Consider the following 14,686-nt stretch of genomic DNA (forward strand, 5'->3'; position numbering starts at 1 on the left):
CATCTTATCCAAATTATAAGTAAATAATTACTTTGAAGGAAAAGGAGTGAATTAATACCATTACTGAGTTGAATACTAGATGTAGTTGAAGAGCATCAAATAGATTTATTCACTTAAAAGAGATTTATTGAGTTGAAATTCAAGACTCTGCTGATAGAAGGAATAAAAAGAGTATTTCTTTAAAAAAAAAAAACATACCATCTAATAGCAAAACAAATATAATCCAAGCTAAAATAGGTCCATGGGAGGGTCGGCACCAAAAGATTGCTTTGGAAATCAGGAAGGCAACACAGAATACAGAGAGTCGAATTAAGACCCACAAGATGGACAGAATTATGTAGCACTTAATGGGTTAACATTAACAACATACACTTCTGTACTAAGCATTCAAAACTGTAAGATTTGGAAACAAAGTAGTGAATCCTTAAAAAACTATATAATCCAATAATACTACTTCTCTGTATATACATAGAGAATTGAAGACAGAAACTACAACAAATATTTGTATACCTATGTTCATAGGTTCATTACTCACAATAGCCAAAAGGTAGAAACAACCCACGTGTCTATCAACAGATGAATGTGGTATATACATGGAACTGAACATTACTTAGCCTCAAGAAAGAAAGACATTCTGACACATTATAGCTTGGATAAGCTTTAAAGACATTATGCTAACTGAACTAAGTCAGTCACAAAAGGACAGATGTTGTATGATTCTACTTAAGTAGGTACTTAGAGTAGTCAAATTCATAAAGACAGAAAGTAGAATGGTGGTTTCCAAAGGAAGAGAAAATTTTATTTTATTTTATTTTATTTTTTGCAGTACTGGGGATGGAACCCAGGAGCATTCTACCTCTGAGTGACACCCTCAACTCTTATTATTATTATTATTATTATTATTATTATTATTATTATTATTATTATTTACTTTGAAACAGGGTCTCACTAAGTTGCAAAGGGCCTTACTAAGTAGCTGAGGCTGTCTGTGAACTATGATCCTCCTGTCTCGGCCTCCAAAATGCTGGGATTACAAGCGTATACCACCACGCCAGCTAATATATTTTATTAAAATACTGCTATTTTATAATAATTATGAAACTTTGATAATAGTGCTACAAAGGAAATATGGAATTTGTTGAATAAATTGAAAGCTTTATTTGGGAAGATGAAAAATTCTGATGTACAGTGGGAAGGTTTCAGACTATATACTTAATTTTATGGTATTTATATATTTATGTGCATTTAGTTTGTATATATTACAATAGTGAAAAAACTATGTTTTCATAAAACACAGACTCAACTCATTTCATCATACTTGAATCACCTTCAGTATAAAATACTGTTCTCAGGGGTGAATAAAAGAATGAAACCTCAATTTGGAGTCGATCAATCAGAAAAACAATTAGTGGATGAACAACTATTTATCGAGTACCTCCTAGATTAATGTATTTCTATTACCTTGAATGTTAAAACATGTTCACTAGGATACAAAAAGACAATATGAAAAACTGTATTTCTATCCCAAAGGTAAAACGTTGCCAAGACGAAGTATTTCTCAGTTATTTGAAATAACAAGATCAAAATTCACTTCCAAATGGAAAAATTACAATTTTCATTGTTTATGGCCTAAAAACAACTAACAAAAGTGTCACCTTTGAATACAAAGGATAAACATTTATGCCCTGGAAAGTAATACCTTCAAATAGTATGAGGTGACCAAAAACAATGTGTAATAGCCAAAAAATTGAATCACAGCTCATATATTAAAATATTTATAATATTTATATATTAAAATATTTATAATTCATTTTGTTCAAACAAGTTCAGCAGACACAGAACACAAAGAATAGAATGAAAAGCCTTTTAAATTCTAGAGCAAAGAAAATATTAGTCATTTTTATACTTCAAAGTTCCAATTACTACAGCATTTACTGGCTACCCATATTTTCCTATTTCCTATAGCATAAACAAAAATATTTTTCAATTACAATAGAAATTGACTTTACTTACTCCTGGTGGAAATGTCTGAATAATATTTCCAGCTATGTCTAGGATTCTTAGTTTTTTAAGATCACAAATTCCCTGTGTTAGAAAACAGAAGAGAGAGATGTTTTAAAATTTAATATATATAAGATGTTAGAGGCATATGTACACATATCACTTTAGTCTTTGTCCAATCCCCACCCTATTTCCTCCCCCCTCCTTCTCATGTTTGCCTTAGTGATTGACATCAATGTGTATGACTATAATGTACCAATAAAAAAATCTAATACATAAATTACTGTTTCTTTGAAACTCAAACTTTATGGAAGTGACCATCTTTACCAATTATGTGATAAATTGCTCAATATATATTCTCCAAGAAGAGTCATAGGGGATGCCAAACACCATTGAATTCTCTATTTTTTCTGACCACTCCAGGGCAATATAACATATTATGAATTAGGCTACTTCTATGTTCAAATCTCACCTGACCAACTGAAACTGGACAAATAACTAAGCATCTCTTTGTACTCTGATTTTTCCATTTGTAGAAATAATAGATAAATGCTAATAGAAATTTCTAATTTATGTTGTTTTTGAATGCATTAAATGATTTGCTAACATGAAAGTGATTATTAAAGAGCCTAATATATATCAAGCACTCAGAAAACATTACTTATTATTAAAATAAAAAGAAACAGAAAAAATATATATAGCCAGGTGTGGTGGCACACGCCTGTAATCCCAGCATTCAGGAGGCTGAGACAGGAGGTTCGTGGACAGCTACTTAGTGAGGTCCTCCACAACTTAGTGTGACCCTGTTTCAAATTAAAAAGAATTAAAAACTAGGGCAGGGGGTATAGCTCAGATGTCGAATGCCCATGGGTTCCATCCCCAGACCCAGAAGCAAACAAACAAACAAACAAACAAACACAATCATATATAATCTGAAATATCATCTCTTTTTGCCAGAATTTATTATGCACCAACCTTTTTCTTAGCATCATTTTAACAATGCCCTTTCCTTTAAAGAAAATAAAATCTGTTAGTGTTTTCTAACACTATGCTCAACATGACTATAAATTACCATATTAACCACGTGATTGTTATGGGGCACTAATAACAAGCAAAGGATAAATAGGCTTTTTAAAGAAAACTAAATATCTAAAGCATTTTTAACTGAAAAATAAAGGCATGGTTTACTAAACGATTTCAAGCATGTGTAGACCTTTTTCTGAAATGACATTCCTATTTTGATGGCCAAGCCTCTCCCTTAAAGATGCTACGTCTGTCTCTTTAGTTGTCTCAACTGTTTTTCTCTTTGTTCTGATTGCATGTTATTACAAATTTCAGTCCCTGGAAGCAGATGTTAAGATGGAGTTTGGGGGTGCTAGGTGGTTTTAGGGGTCCATTCCAGTAAAAAGGAAGGATTGAGAAGTAGAATTGGAAAAATTCAAAAGGTTTCGGATTCAACTGATGATTATTTGACAAGGAGGGGGAGTCCAGAGTGGGTATTGCCCATCAAAATTTTTCTCCATCGGCAGAAATGCACAAACTTCTATATCCCTGCAATGCTTGGTCACAGGATGCAAGGTGCTCTAAGAACAAAACAGCCTTAGTCAAGAAATATTACCTATTACTGATGGGTAATAGCTGAGGATACCTGTGGTTCCCATTCCTATAACTATCAGTAATACCATCTAACCTTCTAAGTACCAAATAACCTTCCTTGTCATTCTATTTGCCTTATTAGTTTTTTAGCTAAAGGCCTTTCAGAGTCCCAATATGATCTCAATATCACAAGTTAAAACGTAAAGACTTCCAAATCTACTTGGAAATGCTCGATAGTGCTACTTGTACTGCTGTTGACCTCCTTCTTTATTTGTTTGTTGTTACAGTTATGTGGTCATGACTGCTGTTATTGCCCTTGATATTTTTGTTATTGACATTTTTGTACCTACACATCCCTCATTATTTTTAATCAAGTATTAAAATTCATAAATAGGTGATGATCAAATTGTGCTATGGGAATAAGTATTCTGAAAAGTTAAAAATAGAGAAACATGAGCAAAAAATAGGAAATTTGGTGTTATGAAATCAGACAAGGCTTCCTAGAAAAAATAGGGAGTAACCTGAGATTATTTGGTATCTTTGGGATTAACTATGTTTCATGGAGAGGAAAACAGTAACTTGGGATAGAACCACAGGAGTCTTAGTATAGCAAAAAGATAAAGAAATATAAAGAACTGAAAAAAAAATTATGAAAGGTCATTTAGGCTGTCATATGTACCAAATAGGATGTTTTACATTTAAAACAAATAAAAAATTTAAAACAAATAAAAAATTTAACCCTAAAAACTGGATAAACTATCTAAGGGTGTGGTGCTATGCACCTATAATCCCTTCTTGGAAGGCTAAAACAAATGAGTTTGTATGTAATGCATTATCATTGATAATGCAGATGAAAAAGAACAATGATAGACTGAATCATATTAAATGTCCAAGGATACAAATTATCACAGACATATTTACATGAATGTTCAAGACAAGGCTGATAGCATATGATTTTTAAAAGCTCATACATCTTGGGATTTATACAATTGTATTAAGAGTAAGGATAGACTTGAAGGATAGACATTTAAGTCAGATAGACATGGGTCTGACCCTCTTTTCTGTCCTTTCTAAATTGTATCCAAGTTATATTAGTCCCTTGTTATGTATTCTAACACAGGGATAGTAAGAGCTTTGTCAGAGAGGTGTTATGAACACAAAAGATTATATTTCATATGATGGTACTTTTCTGATATTATTGTTTTTCCTTCAAATAAAGATTTATTTTAATGATTTTTTTTTTGGTGGTACTGGGGTGCCTGGAAGCCCTTCTACTTCCGGGCTACACTCCCAGACCTATTTTTACATTTTTATTTGGAAGCAGGGTCTCCTAAGCCAGCGCATGCGGCTGGCTTCGAACCTGCGCGATCCTCCTGTCTCTGCCTCCCAAGCGCGGGGATTACAAGTGTGCACCACCACGCCTGGCTAATGATTTTATTTTTTAATTTCAAAATATGTTTTACATGTTTATAGAAATCATGATTTTAAAAAACTCAAGAATAATTTTAAACATACCACAATCTTATTGTCAAATATCACCATATAGTATAGATAGTATTTTTAGAGAGAATATCCTCATAAAAGAGAAATAAAACTGTAAAGATTTTCCATTTACAAGTTTTCCTTTTTAATCTGCTACTTTTTATTCCTTGACTTACTGTTCACCATGCATTCCCTATAAAATTAATTCTTATTTGCATAAGAAAAGAAGTAAATCATGTTCCTAGTAGGCTCCTAGTCATACTGGTAAATCTGAAGGGTTTAGTAAAGGCCCTATTAATAAAAGTTTGGCTGGTTTTAAATAAGTTAAGTACAATTCCATTGTGTACATATCCCATAGTTTTGTAATCTGTTGATGAACATCTTGGCTGGATCCATAGTTTGGCAATTGTGAAGATAAGTTCCTTAAACCCAATGAGTGGCTCCCTAAACCCAGATGGCTAGCAGCAGCTGAGAATTCTTTACTACCCTAGACCTAAAGAGCCAAAGGGAAGAAGTAATAGTCTATAAGACAATCACCAGACATACAGAAAGACATGCATCCAACCTGCCCTGCCACTGATGCTCCCATGGTAATGGACTCTAGCACTCATGCTCCTCATACCCATCATTTCTTGCTAGTGCTTTTCATGGGCCATATCCAAAAGAAGCAAGAAGGCAAAGAAGCTCACAGATGCCAATGGCACAGCCAGCCTTTCAGGCCCAGGAGAGGTTGGAAAGGATCAATGAAATAAAGGAAAAATGGAAGATACCCAGTAAATATTCCAAAGAGAAAACAATTTTGTTCTGCATAGAGAATTACCATATAAGAATATAATGCTCACTTAAATTTTAGACAATGAATAATATTTTAGTTTTAAATATGCTCCATGCAATATCTGGAACATACTTTGGCTACAAATTTTTATTTTTTGAAATTCAAATTTAAGTGAGCACTTTATGTTTTCTTATTAAATTTGACAGACACTGAAATAATCTAAATTAGGACCCTCTTCTGTCATAGGGATTTGGGAATAAACAACATTTAATCTGAGAGAAAGAAAGTGATGGCTTGTATGTTCATACCCAAGTCTTATTATGTATACCTACTTCCCATGATGTTAAAATGAGCTCCTCCATAACAATAAAAATATGCGTTCCCCTGTTTGGCTTACCTCTGGCAAAGCCTCAATGTTGTTCCTGGCCAGAAAAAGCTTCTGGAGCTTCTTCAAGAACTTAATCTCTTCAGGTATGCAAATCAGCTGATTGTAGTTAAGTTGCAGGTCAGAAAGATCTGTAAGGTGACCAAGTTCTGCAGGAATGCTGGTGAGCTGGTTATTATTTATACTCAGATATATAAGGCTTTTTAATCTAAAAAATAAAGTGTGTGAATGAAACTCACAAGAACAAGAAAGTCCATTGAACAAGTGTGACTTACCAGAAGCTATGTATCACTTGTTTTTGTACTTTATCTGAATCTTACTGTAGGTGTTTACAATTGCTGTGAAATGTTCAAGCAAAATAGTCATTCCTGAAACTCAATTTTTAAGTATTTTATTTTTTATTGATGCATTGTAATTGTACATTATAGTGAGATTCAAAGTGATATATTCAAATATGCACACAGTTCTACTTGTTGGTGTGTTTCCCTCCCCATTTCCTGCCCTCTTGCCCTTCTCTGTACATGCCAGTGAGATTGGTAGGGATATATTCATATACAAACATAACATTACTGAATCTGTTTCTCTCAAGCCTTATTTTTCCCCTTTTTCTCCCTCTCCCAATCCCCTTCTACTACTTTACTGGTCTTTCTCCTCATTTTCATAAAGTCCCTTTTGTTTCCTATTTTCCCTCTGCCCTCCTCATATGAAAGAAAATGTGTGGCCCTTGATTTGATGAGTCTGGCTGACCTCACTTAGCATGATGTTCTCCAGTTTCACCCATTTTCTTGAATATTACATAATTTTGTTCTTCTTTGTGAAACTGAATAAAATTCCATTATGTGTATATATACTCATAATATATATATGTATGTGTATATATATATATATATATATATATATATATATATATATATATATATATTTCTTCCTCCATTCATCTGATGACAGATATCTAGGTTTGTTAGATAATTTAGCTATTGTGAATTATTCTACTATAAATATGAGTATGCATGTATTACTATGGTATCCTGTCTTTCTTTTGGAAAGATACTGAGGAATGGTATAACTGGGTTACATGATGGATCTATTCGGAGGTTGTATTTTACAATCCCACCAACAGTGTATAAGTGTTCTTTTTCCCCCAGTTCCTGGCCAGCATTTATTACTGTTTGTACTCTTGATGAATGGGGGAAAATATTAGCAAGCTATTCCTCTGATAGAAAATTAGTGTCTAAAATATATAGAAAAATCCCAAAAGACATCCCCCAAAGGACTCAACAAAGCAAATAATCCAATCAATAAGTGGGCAACTGAACTTAATAGAAACTTCTTTAAAGAAAAGAAATATAAATGGCTAACAAATATATAGAAAGTTCAACATCATTAGCATTCAGGGAAATGCCTAACCAAAACTGTACTGAAATATTATCTAATTTCAGTTAAAATAGAAATCATAAAAACATTTTACAATCATACGATTATTTATGAGTAGTTATATACATATCTAGATTTTTAAAAAGAAAGCTTTGTTTTCATTATACACGAATATAGATATATAGGCATATAAATAGACAAAAATAAAGTGATACCAAGTACCAAATAGACAGGAGCACTGCTTCATTACTCTTGAAAATGCAAAGATGAATCAACCACAAATTCTGTCCTCTGAATTTCATGGTTCAGAAAGAGATATTAAGTAGACCCAGAAAGTGAGGGAAGAAAATGCTTTATAGAGTGAAAAAAAGAATGAAAATTAAGAAATTTGAGTCTATAATGATAGATATTATACCTGAAAAGTATATCACAATTTTTTAAATAATTGTTATTTTTTAAACTGGTTCTGATTAGTAGAACTTGTAAAAGAGGAAAATAAGAGGGAATACTAAGCTATGCAGATAGTTAAATAAACAAGCAGCAGGGAATTTATAGTACTGAGAAACTATTGTATATTTATGCATTAAATTTAATCATTACTGTAACCATAAAGTTGGAAATGTTTCTCTTGTTTTAGAAAGGAGGAAAATAGTGTGTGAAAGGCAGTAAATAACTTTCCCAAAGTACGTGCATAGTAGGTAATTGTGTCACGATTCAAATACAGTCATACCTGCTTTCAAAGCCAAGAATGAAATACAATACACTCAAGGCTGTGTTGAGCCTAAAGCAATACATTGAAGGAACTGAATTTTTAGGCAATTGGAAGTGTGAGACTGAAGGTTAGGGGAATGATCAGTACCAGTGAAGAGAATTTGAAAAAAGAATTTACACATATAGTAGTGAAAAACATGTGAGGAGATGAGACTGACAGGAACTGTAAAAAAAGGGGGGGGAGGGGAAGCCAATAGAAAGGGTCTTGAGGAATACAAATGCTGACAAGAAATAAAGGCACCCAGAGAAGTCATGAGCAGAGAAATAGAAGAACCTGATTAAGGAATCTCTAAAAGTGTGAAAGAATAACATTGCAAAATTGAAGAGATATTCAGGAGCTTGAATGTTAAAGTGATATAATTCAAATCAACAAACAAAAGCACTAAAACTAAAAACAGAGAGACAAACAACAAAGCCAATATTTCAGAAAATATATACTATACCTCTATACTCTAGACACAACAATTGGAAAATAAAATTCAAAAATTCATTTATGCTAACAATAAAATAAAAACCTCTGTAAAATGGGTAAGAGGACATTTAACAAAAGACCAAAAGAACCTTTATGCTGAAAACTATAAATTATAATTAAGAAAATATAAAGGGGCTTTAAACAGAAGTACAAAACTAAAAATAAAGTTATTTCTCATATACAAAAAGGAAATACTGATAACATGATAATTTTCCAAATATAGATCTATAGATTCATTAAGAGAGCTAAATTTTAAAAAATCTCAACAATTTTTTATAAAACTATTAACAAATAGGTTTTGTTAATGGAGCAAGGAAGATGGTTCAAGGGAGTGTGTGGGGCAGTGAGCACATCAGTGTCAATCAATATCCTGCATGAGGAAAGGGAGAGTGGGAAAGAGGTGGGGTACGCTCACCAAGTGCTACAGGCATGTACGTCAATATCACTCAAAACTACCTTGTGATGTGAGACTACAACACACCAGTAAATGATTATAAAACATTAACAAATCAATATCAAAATTTATATGAAAATCCAAAGGACACAAGACAGTCAAACTGATTACAAAGAAAAACAAAGGAAAGAGAAGGAAGAAAGAATAAAAGAAGGAAGGAAAGAAGGAAGGCAGGCAGGCATTGCCTGGCTTCAAATCTTACAACACAGCTATAGTAATCAAGATAGCTTGGTACTGGAGAAATAATAGTTGTGACCTACTAAAATCAATATGTTACAGCCTAATCACTAAAGTGATAGCATTAGGAGATGAGGCCCTTAAGAGGTTACTAAGTCACAAGGGCAGAGTGTGCATAAATGGAATTAGTGCCTTCATAAAAGGAGGCCCATGCAATTCTACTAAAAAAAGATCATCTTTGAACAAATGGGTCTACAACAACTGGCTAAATACATAAGGGATGAATTTTGACCATTGCTTCAAACCATGAACAAACATTAACTCAAGACTGATACTATATCCAAACAAAAACTAAAACAATAATTCTTAGAAAATATGTGATACTATTCTGATAACTTTGTGGTAAGAAAAGACTTCATTAAAATGCCACAAAAAAAGCACTAATCATAAAAGAAAATCTATAACTTGGCCAAGTACAAAACTCCAGCTCAGCCAGGCGTTGTGGCTCACGCTCGTAATCCCAGCATTTGGGAGGCTGAGACAGAAAAATTGCAATTAGAGAACGGCTTCAGCTACTTAGTGAGGCCCTTTGCAAACCAGTGAGAACTTGTTTCAAAATAAAGAATAAAAAATAGGGGTGTACCTCAGAGGTAGAATGCCCCTGGGTTCAATTCTCAGTACTGAAAAAAAAAAAAAAAACCCAAACAAACAAAAACTTCAGCTCATCAAAAGTTACTATTAAGAAAAATAAAAAAATAAACTACAGATTGGAAGAAATATCTGCAACAAATATACTTGCAAAACACTGCACTCAAAATACATAACAAATTATTATATCTTAATTCTAAGAAACTATACATAATCTTTTTATTTTTTTAAATTTGTTTACAGTAGTGGGGATTGAACAGGGACATTCTACCCACTGAGCTATACCCCCAGCCCTATTTTTTATTCTTAATTTTGAAGCAGAGTCTCACTGGGTTGCAAAGGGTCTCACTAAGAAGATAATGCTGGCCAAGAACCTCTGATCCTCCTGTCTCAGTCTCCCAAGTACTGAGATTATAAGTGTGTGCCATCACACCTGTCTACACAATATTTTTAGTGAACAAAATACTGGAAACAGGTACTTCAGAAAAGAAGATATGTGAATGGCGAATAAGAACATGAAAAGGTGTTTACCATCATTATTCATGAGAAAAATTGAAAATAAAACTATAAATGAGATTTTACATCATGCTCACCAGAATGGATAAAATTTTAAAAACTGATAATTAATCTCAGCATGGTGGTACATGCCTGTAATCCTAGTACTTGGGAGACTGAGAAAGGAGAATAGCAAATTTAAGAATAGCCTCAGCAACTTCTCTGCAATTCAGTAAGACCCTTTTAAAAAAATAAATAAATAAAGCTGAGAGTATAGCTCAGTGGTAGAATGTTCCTGAATTAAATCCCCAGTACAACCAAAAAAAAAAAAAAAAAAAAAAACAATTAAAGAAAAAGTTGGTGTAAAATGGTAAACCATCTTTGCTAAAACATTGGCAAATCATTCAGGACTAATGTACTAATGTACACACTTACCTTATACCTAAGGACTCTATAATTATACTCTTAGAAATTAAAATGAGTAATGAACACATATCCACAAAAGGTCTTCAACAAGAATATTTATAACAGCTTAATTTATAATAGCTCCAAACTGAAAAAATATACACAAACAAGAAAAAAGACAAATTCTTTATAGCAAATTTATGCAATAAAATATTACTTAGGAAAAACAAAAACAATGAGCTATTAATAAGTACAATAGTAAGATGAATCAAAACATATATTTTAAACAAAAGAACACAGACACAGAATAATGTGCACATATTGAAATATTTCACTCATTTCATTCTAGAAAAGGTAAAATTATAGATATAGAAATCAAATACTGGTTGCTTAGGAGAAGTAAGAATTTGCTGGAAGGGACATGAGAAAATTACAGGGCTAGAGGAAATATTTTGCATAGTATTGGTGTGTGCATATTTGTCAAAACCCATTGACTCATACACTCATGGGTTTTGTGTATTTTTATTAAACAGAGAGAAAAATGCCATAATATTTTGCTACCTGAAGGGCATCATTGACCTTTGAAAATGATGTACAGTGAAATACAGTGAAAAGAATTTATAAGGGGCTGAGCAGCAATTAACGCTACAGATGAACAAAAAAAGTAAAAAAAAGAAAAGAACAGAATGAGGGAAGAAGTGGAACAATGAAGATGAAGAGGTTAGAAGGATAAAACTGAGGGAGCTCATTTTTTTTCAGTAAGGTAGAAAGAAAAGTCATTTTCAGGGAGTATAAAGAGTCAAGGAATACAAATTCAGTATTTAGAAGGAGTGAAATATGTGGGTAGGTTTTGTGAGAAAGGGAAGAATTTTCTTCACTAATCACTATTGTAACCCTTGTTTTAACTCTAATCTGGATTACCGTATAGGAATTAGATTTTCTTCTCTTTTTTTTCTATTTCGAGGCACAAAACTGAGCTCAGAGCCCATTCTAAATGTATTCCTCGTGAATTTAAGTGAGTAAAATGGGGAGGGAGAAGATAAACACCTCTCATGGTCCCTGTTCCCACACAGCAGGGAGAGTAACTCTTTAAAGGAAGACCTAGCCAAGGAACTATACTTGCAGCTTCTCCTGTCCTCCTCCCTCCCAACTGGGCCTAGGAAGAACATCACAGATTTACCTCCCTAGTGGTGAATCTGGAAACAAGATTTGAGTCCATTAGCTTGACCCCCTTCCTCCCTCCCTTCTCCTTTTTTCTGAGTCTATCCCCAATAGACCTATGTTCTCTTCTTGCTGTAGCTGTGCAGCTCCACCCATGAGAGGATGTTTAGCAATAAAACTCTCACCTGCCCTATTCTGACTCCAAGCCTATGAACAGATACTTGTAGATTAAGCAGGTTAACACACCGAACTGTCTCTTCCCCTAATGGGTTCTGAACAAGGAAGCAAGGAGGAAGAAAGGAAGGAAGGGAGGGAGGGAGGGAGGGAGGGAGGGAAGGAGGGAGGGAGAAAGGGAGGAAGGACCTTGCTCAAGATTCAGCACAGAGTTGATGTGCATCCTCTCCGATTCCCTACTAGCCCTCCTCTGAATTAAACATTAAGTTGCAGCATTTCCTGTTGAGGTGACTGCTTACTTCATGGTAGGGCAAGAGGAGAACGCCATTCCATACACATTCAGTGCTTCTACCAAATCCACCAAATCACTCCTTTGTCTTTAAAAAGTAGTGAATGAGGAGAACAGAGAGGAGCTAAAATAAAAATAATATCCCATCATAACAAAAGCTAACATCCACTGAGCACTAGCTTAACTCTTAGCACATTATATGGTTAGCATATTTGAACCTCAAAATAACACTACAAAGTAGGTACTATTACTACCTTCATTGTGCAGATGAAGAGACTGAAGATAAGAGAAGGGAAAGAAATTTCCCCAGGGGTAGGAAAAGAAATTGTGCTTGGAGAGAAAACAACTAGCTTGTAACATTAGGCCCAGCCAGAATACAGACAACCCAGAAATAACTACTGAACAACATGGACCTAGACATTTACAAACTTACTTTGTTCAGGGATAGCTTTCCTTTAATTTTCTACCATATCACCTTAGATTGTTATGATTCCTTAAATATAGTATCTCTCAGATCAAAAACATAGATAAGCTTTATAAATTTTAAAATCATAACTTATTATAGCTGCAAGAACTTTGAAGTTTATATATTCAAAATTCCTGGGTATCTACCCAAAAGAAAGGAAACTAAAGTACCAAACTAATGCATGCATATCCATGTTCATAGCTGCACAATTCACCATTGCCAAACTATGGAACCAGCCAAGAGGTCCATCAACAGATGAATGGATTACAAAACTGTGCAATATGTACACAATGAAATTTTACTCTGCCATAAAGAAAAATGCAATTACATCATTTACAGGGAAATGGATGGAACTGGAAGACATTATGCTAAGTGAGATTAGTCAGTCACAAAAAAGAAGAAATCGAATGCTTTCTTTAATATGCGAAAGCTAGGGAGAAATGGGTAAGAGGAGGAACTCTCTAGATGAAGAAGGAGATCCTATAGAGGAGCAAATAAGGCGACTTAATTGAGGGGATGGGAGGGAGAAGAGGGAAACTCTCTAAAGCACATGATGCACTTAAACAAACATATCAAAGTCAATCACTAAGCCAAGTGTGGGATGGAAGGATGAGGAGGGAATGGAGTGGGGGTTGAGTATGGGCTTATTGGGTGAACTGTGCATATATGTCTACACAAGTCTTTTATCCCATTAAGATGTATGACTACAATGCACCAATAAAAGACATTAAAAAAAAGAAATGAGCTGGGCATGGGGGCGCACGCTTGTAATCCCCACACTTGGGAGGTGGAGACAGGAGGGTCGCGCAGGTTCAAAGCCAGCCTCGCTGGCTTAAGAGACCCTGTTTCCAAATAAAAATATAAAATAGGTCTGGGAGTGTAGCCCAGAGGTCTCCACATCTTCCAAGGTATCCTTTATTCATTATATCATCATCAATACATAAATCAATGGGTAAGATGAATAAATGAAAAAGTAGACAACTAATATCATCTTCATTACTCTAATTATCACTCTTCTATAGAAATTAGATTAATTCAATTTTTTTCTAGTTTTCTTAACTTGAAATACATTTTTCCCTATAAAATTCTATTTAGAAAAGCTAACACTTTTGGTTGGAGGTATAGCAAGTGAATCAGAATAGACTTTAGGTGTTTCGAAAAGCCTTGTGTCAAAGACTATTTGTGATTCTGTGTTGTCCTATAAAACCTGGATGCTCTTACTTTGTACATCTGTTTCTATTCAACAGGCAATAAAGAGAGTCTCCAAAGTAAACCTGAACAGGGTTCTCTCTCCATCTGTCAGAGGGATGCCCAAGAGAGCATTTTGCCTAAAGAAAGACAAGGCCCTCAGCTGGCTCCAGAAAGACACTGTAATGGCAGACTGTCGGTGCAGATGTGTGGGTAAGGGAAAGTGTTTTTTGTTGTCATTAATGATAACAAAATGTGGGAGTTTAAAATGAAAATTACACTGTAGTGTTAAATCCCTGGCTTTTATATTACCTTTTTTGTGAAGCTCAAAATGGCTTATAGTTCTCATGTGAAATAAAATTTAATGTCCCCA

At 34.0% G+C, this 14,686-nt stretch overlaps 1 protein-coding gene across 1 annotated transcript in view; it reads right to left on the reverse strand.

Annotated features, from left to right (window-relative positions):
- The window catches only part of LRRC69 (leucine rich repeat containing 69), a gene marked incomplete at both ends in the record, with an annotated part of 90,451 nt that overhangs the window by 57,756 nt on the left and 18,009 nt on the right, over positions 1-14,686 (reverse strand). The window contains 2 exons of the mRNA XM_080694634.1: positions 2,014-2,085; positions 6,252-6,447. Of these exons, the coding sequence (XP_080550760.1) occupies positions 2,014-2,085; positions 6,252-6,447 (268 nt within the window). The remainder of the gene's footprint in view (positions 1-2,013; positions 2,086-6,251; positions 6,448-14,686) is intronic.

This window comes from Muscardinus avellanarius (genome assembly GCF_963383645.1).
Source record: "Muscardinus avellanarius genome assembly, chromosome: 4".
NCBI classification, from domain to species: Eukaryota; Metazoa; Chordata; class Mammalia; order Rodentia; family Gliridae; genus Muscardinus; species Muscardinus avellanarius.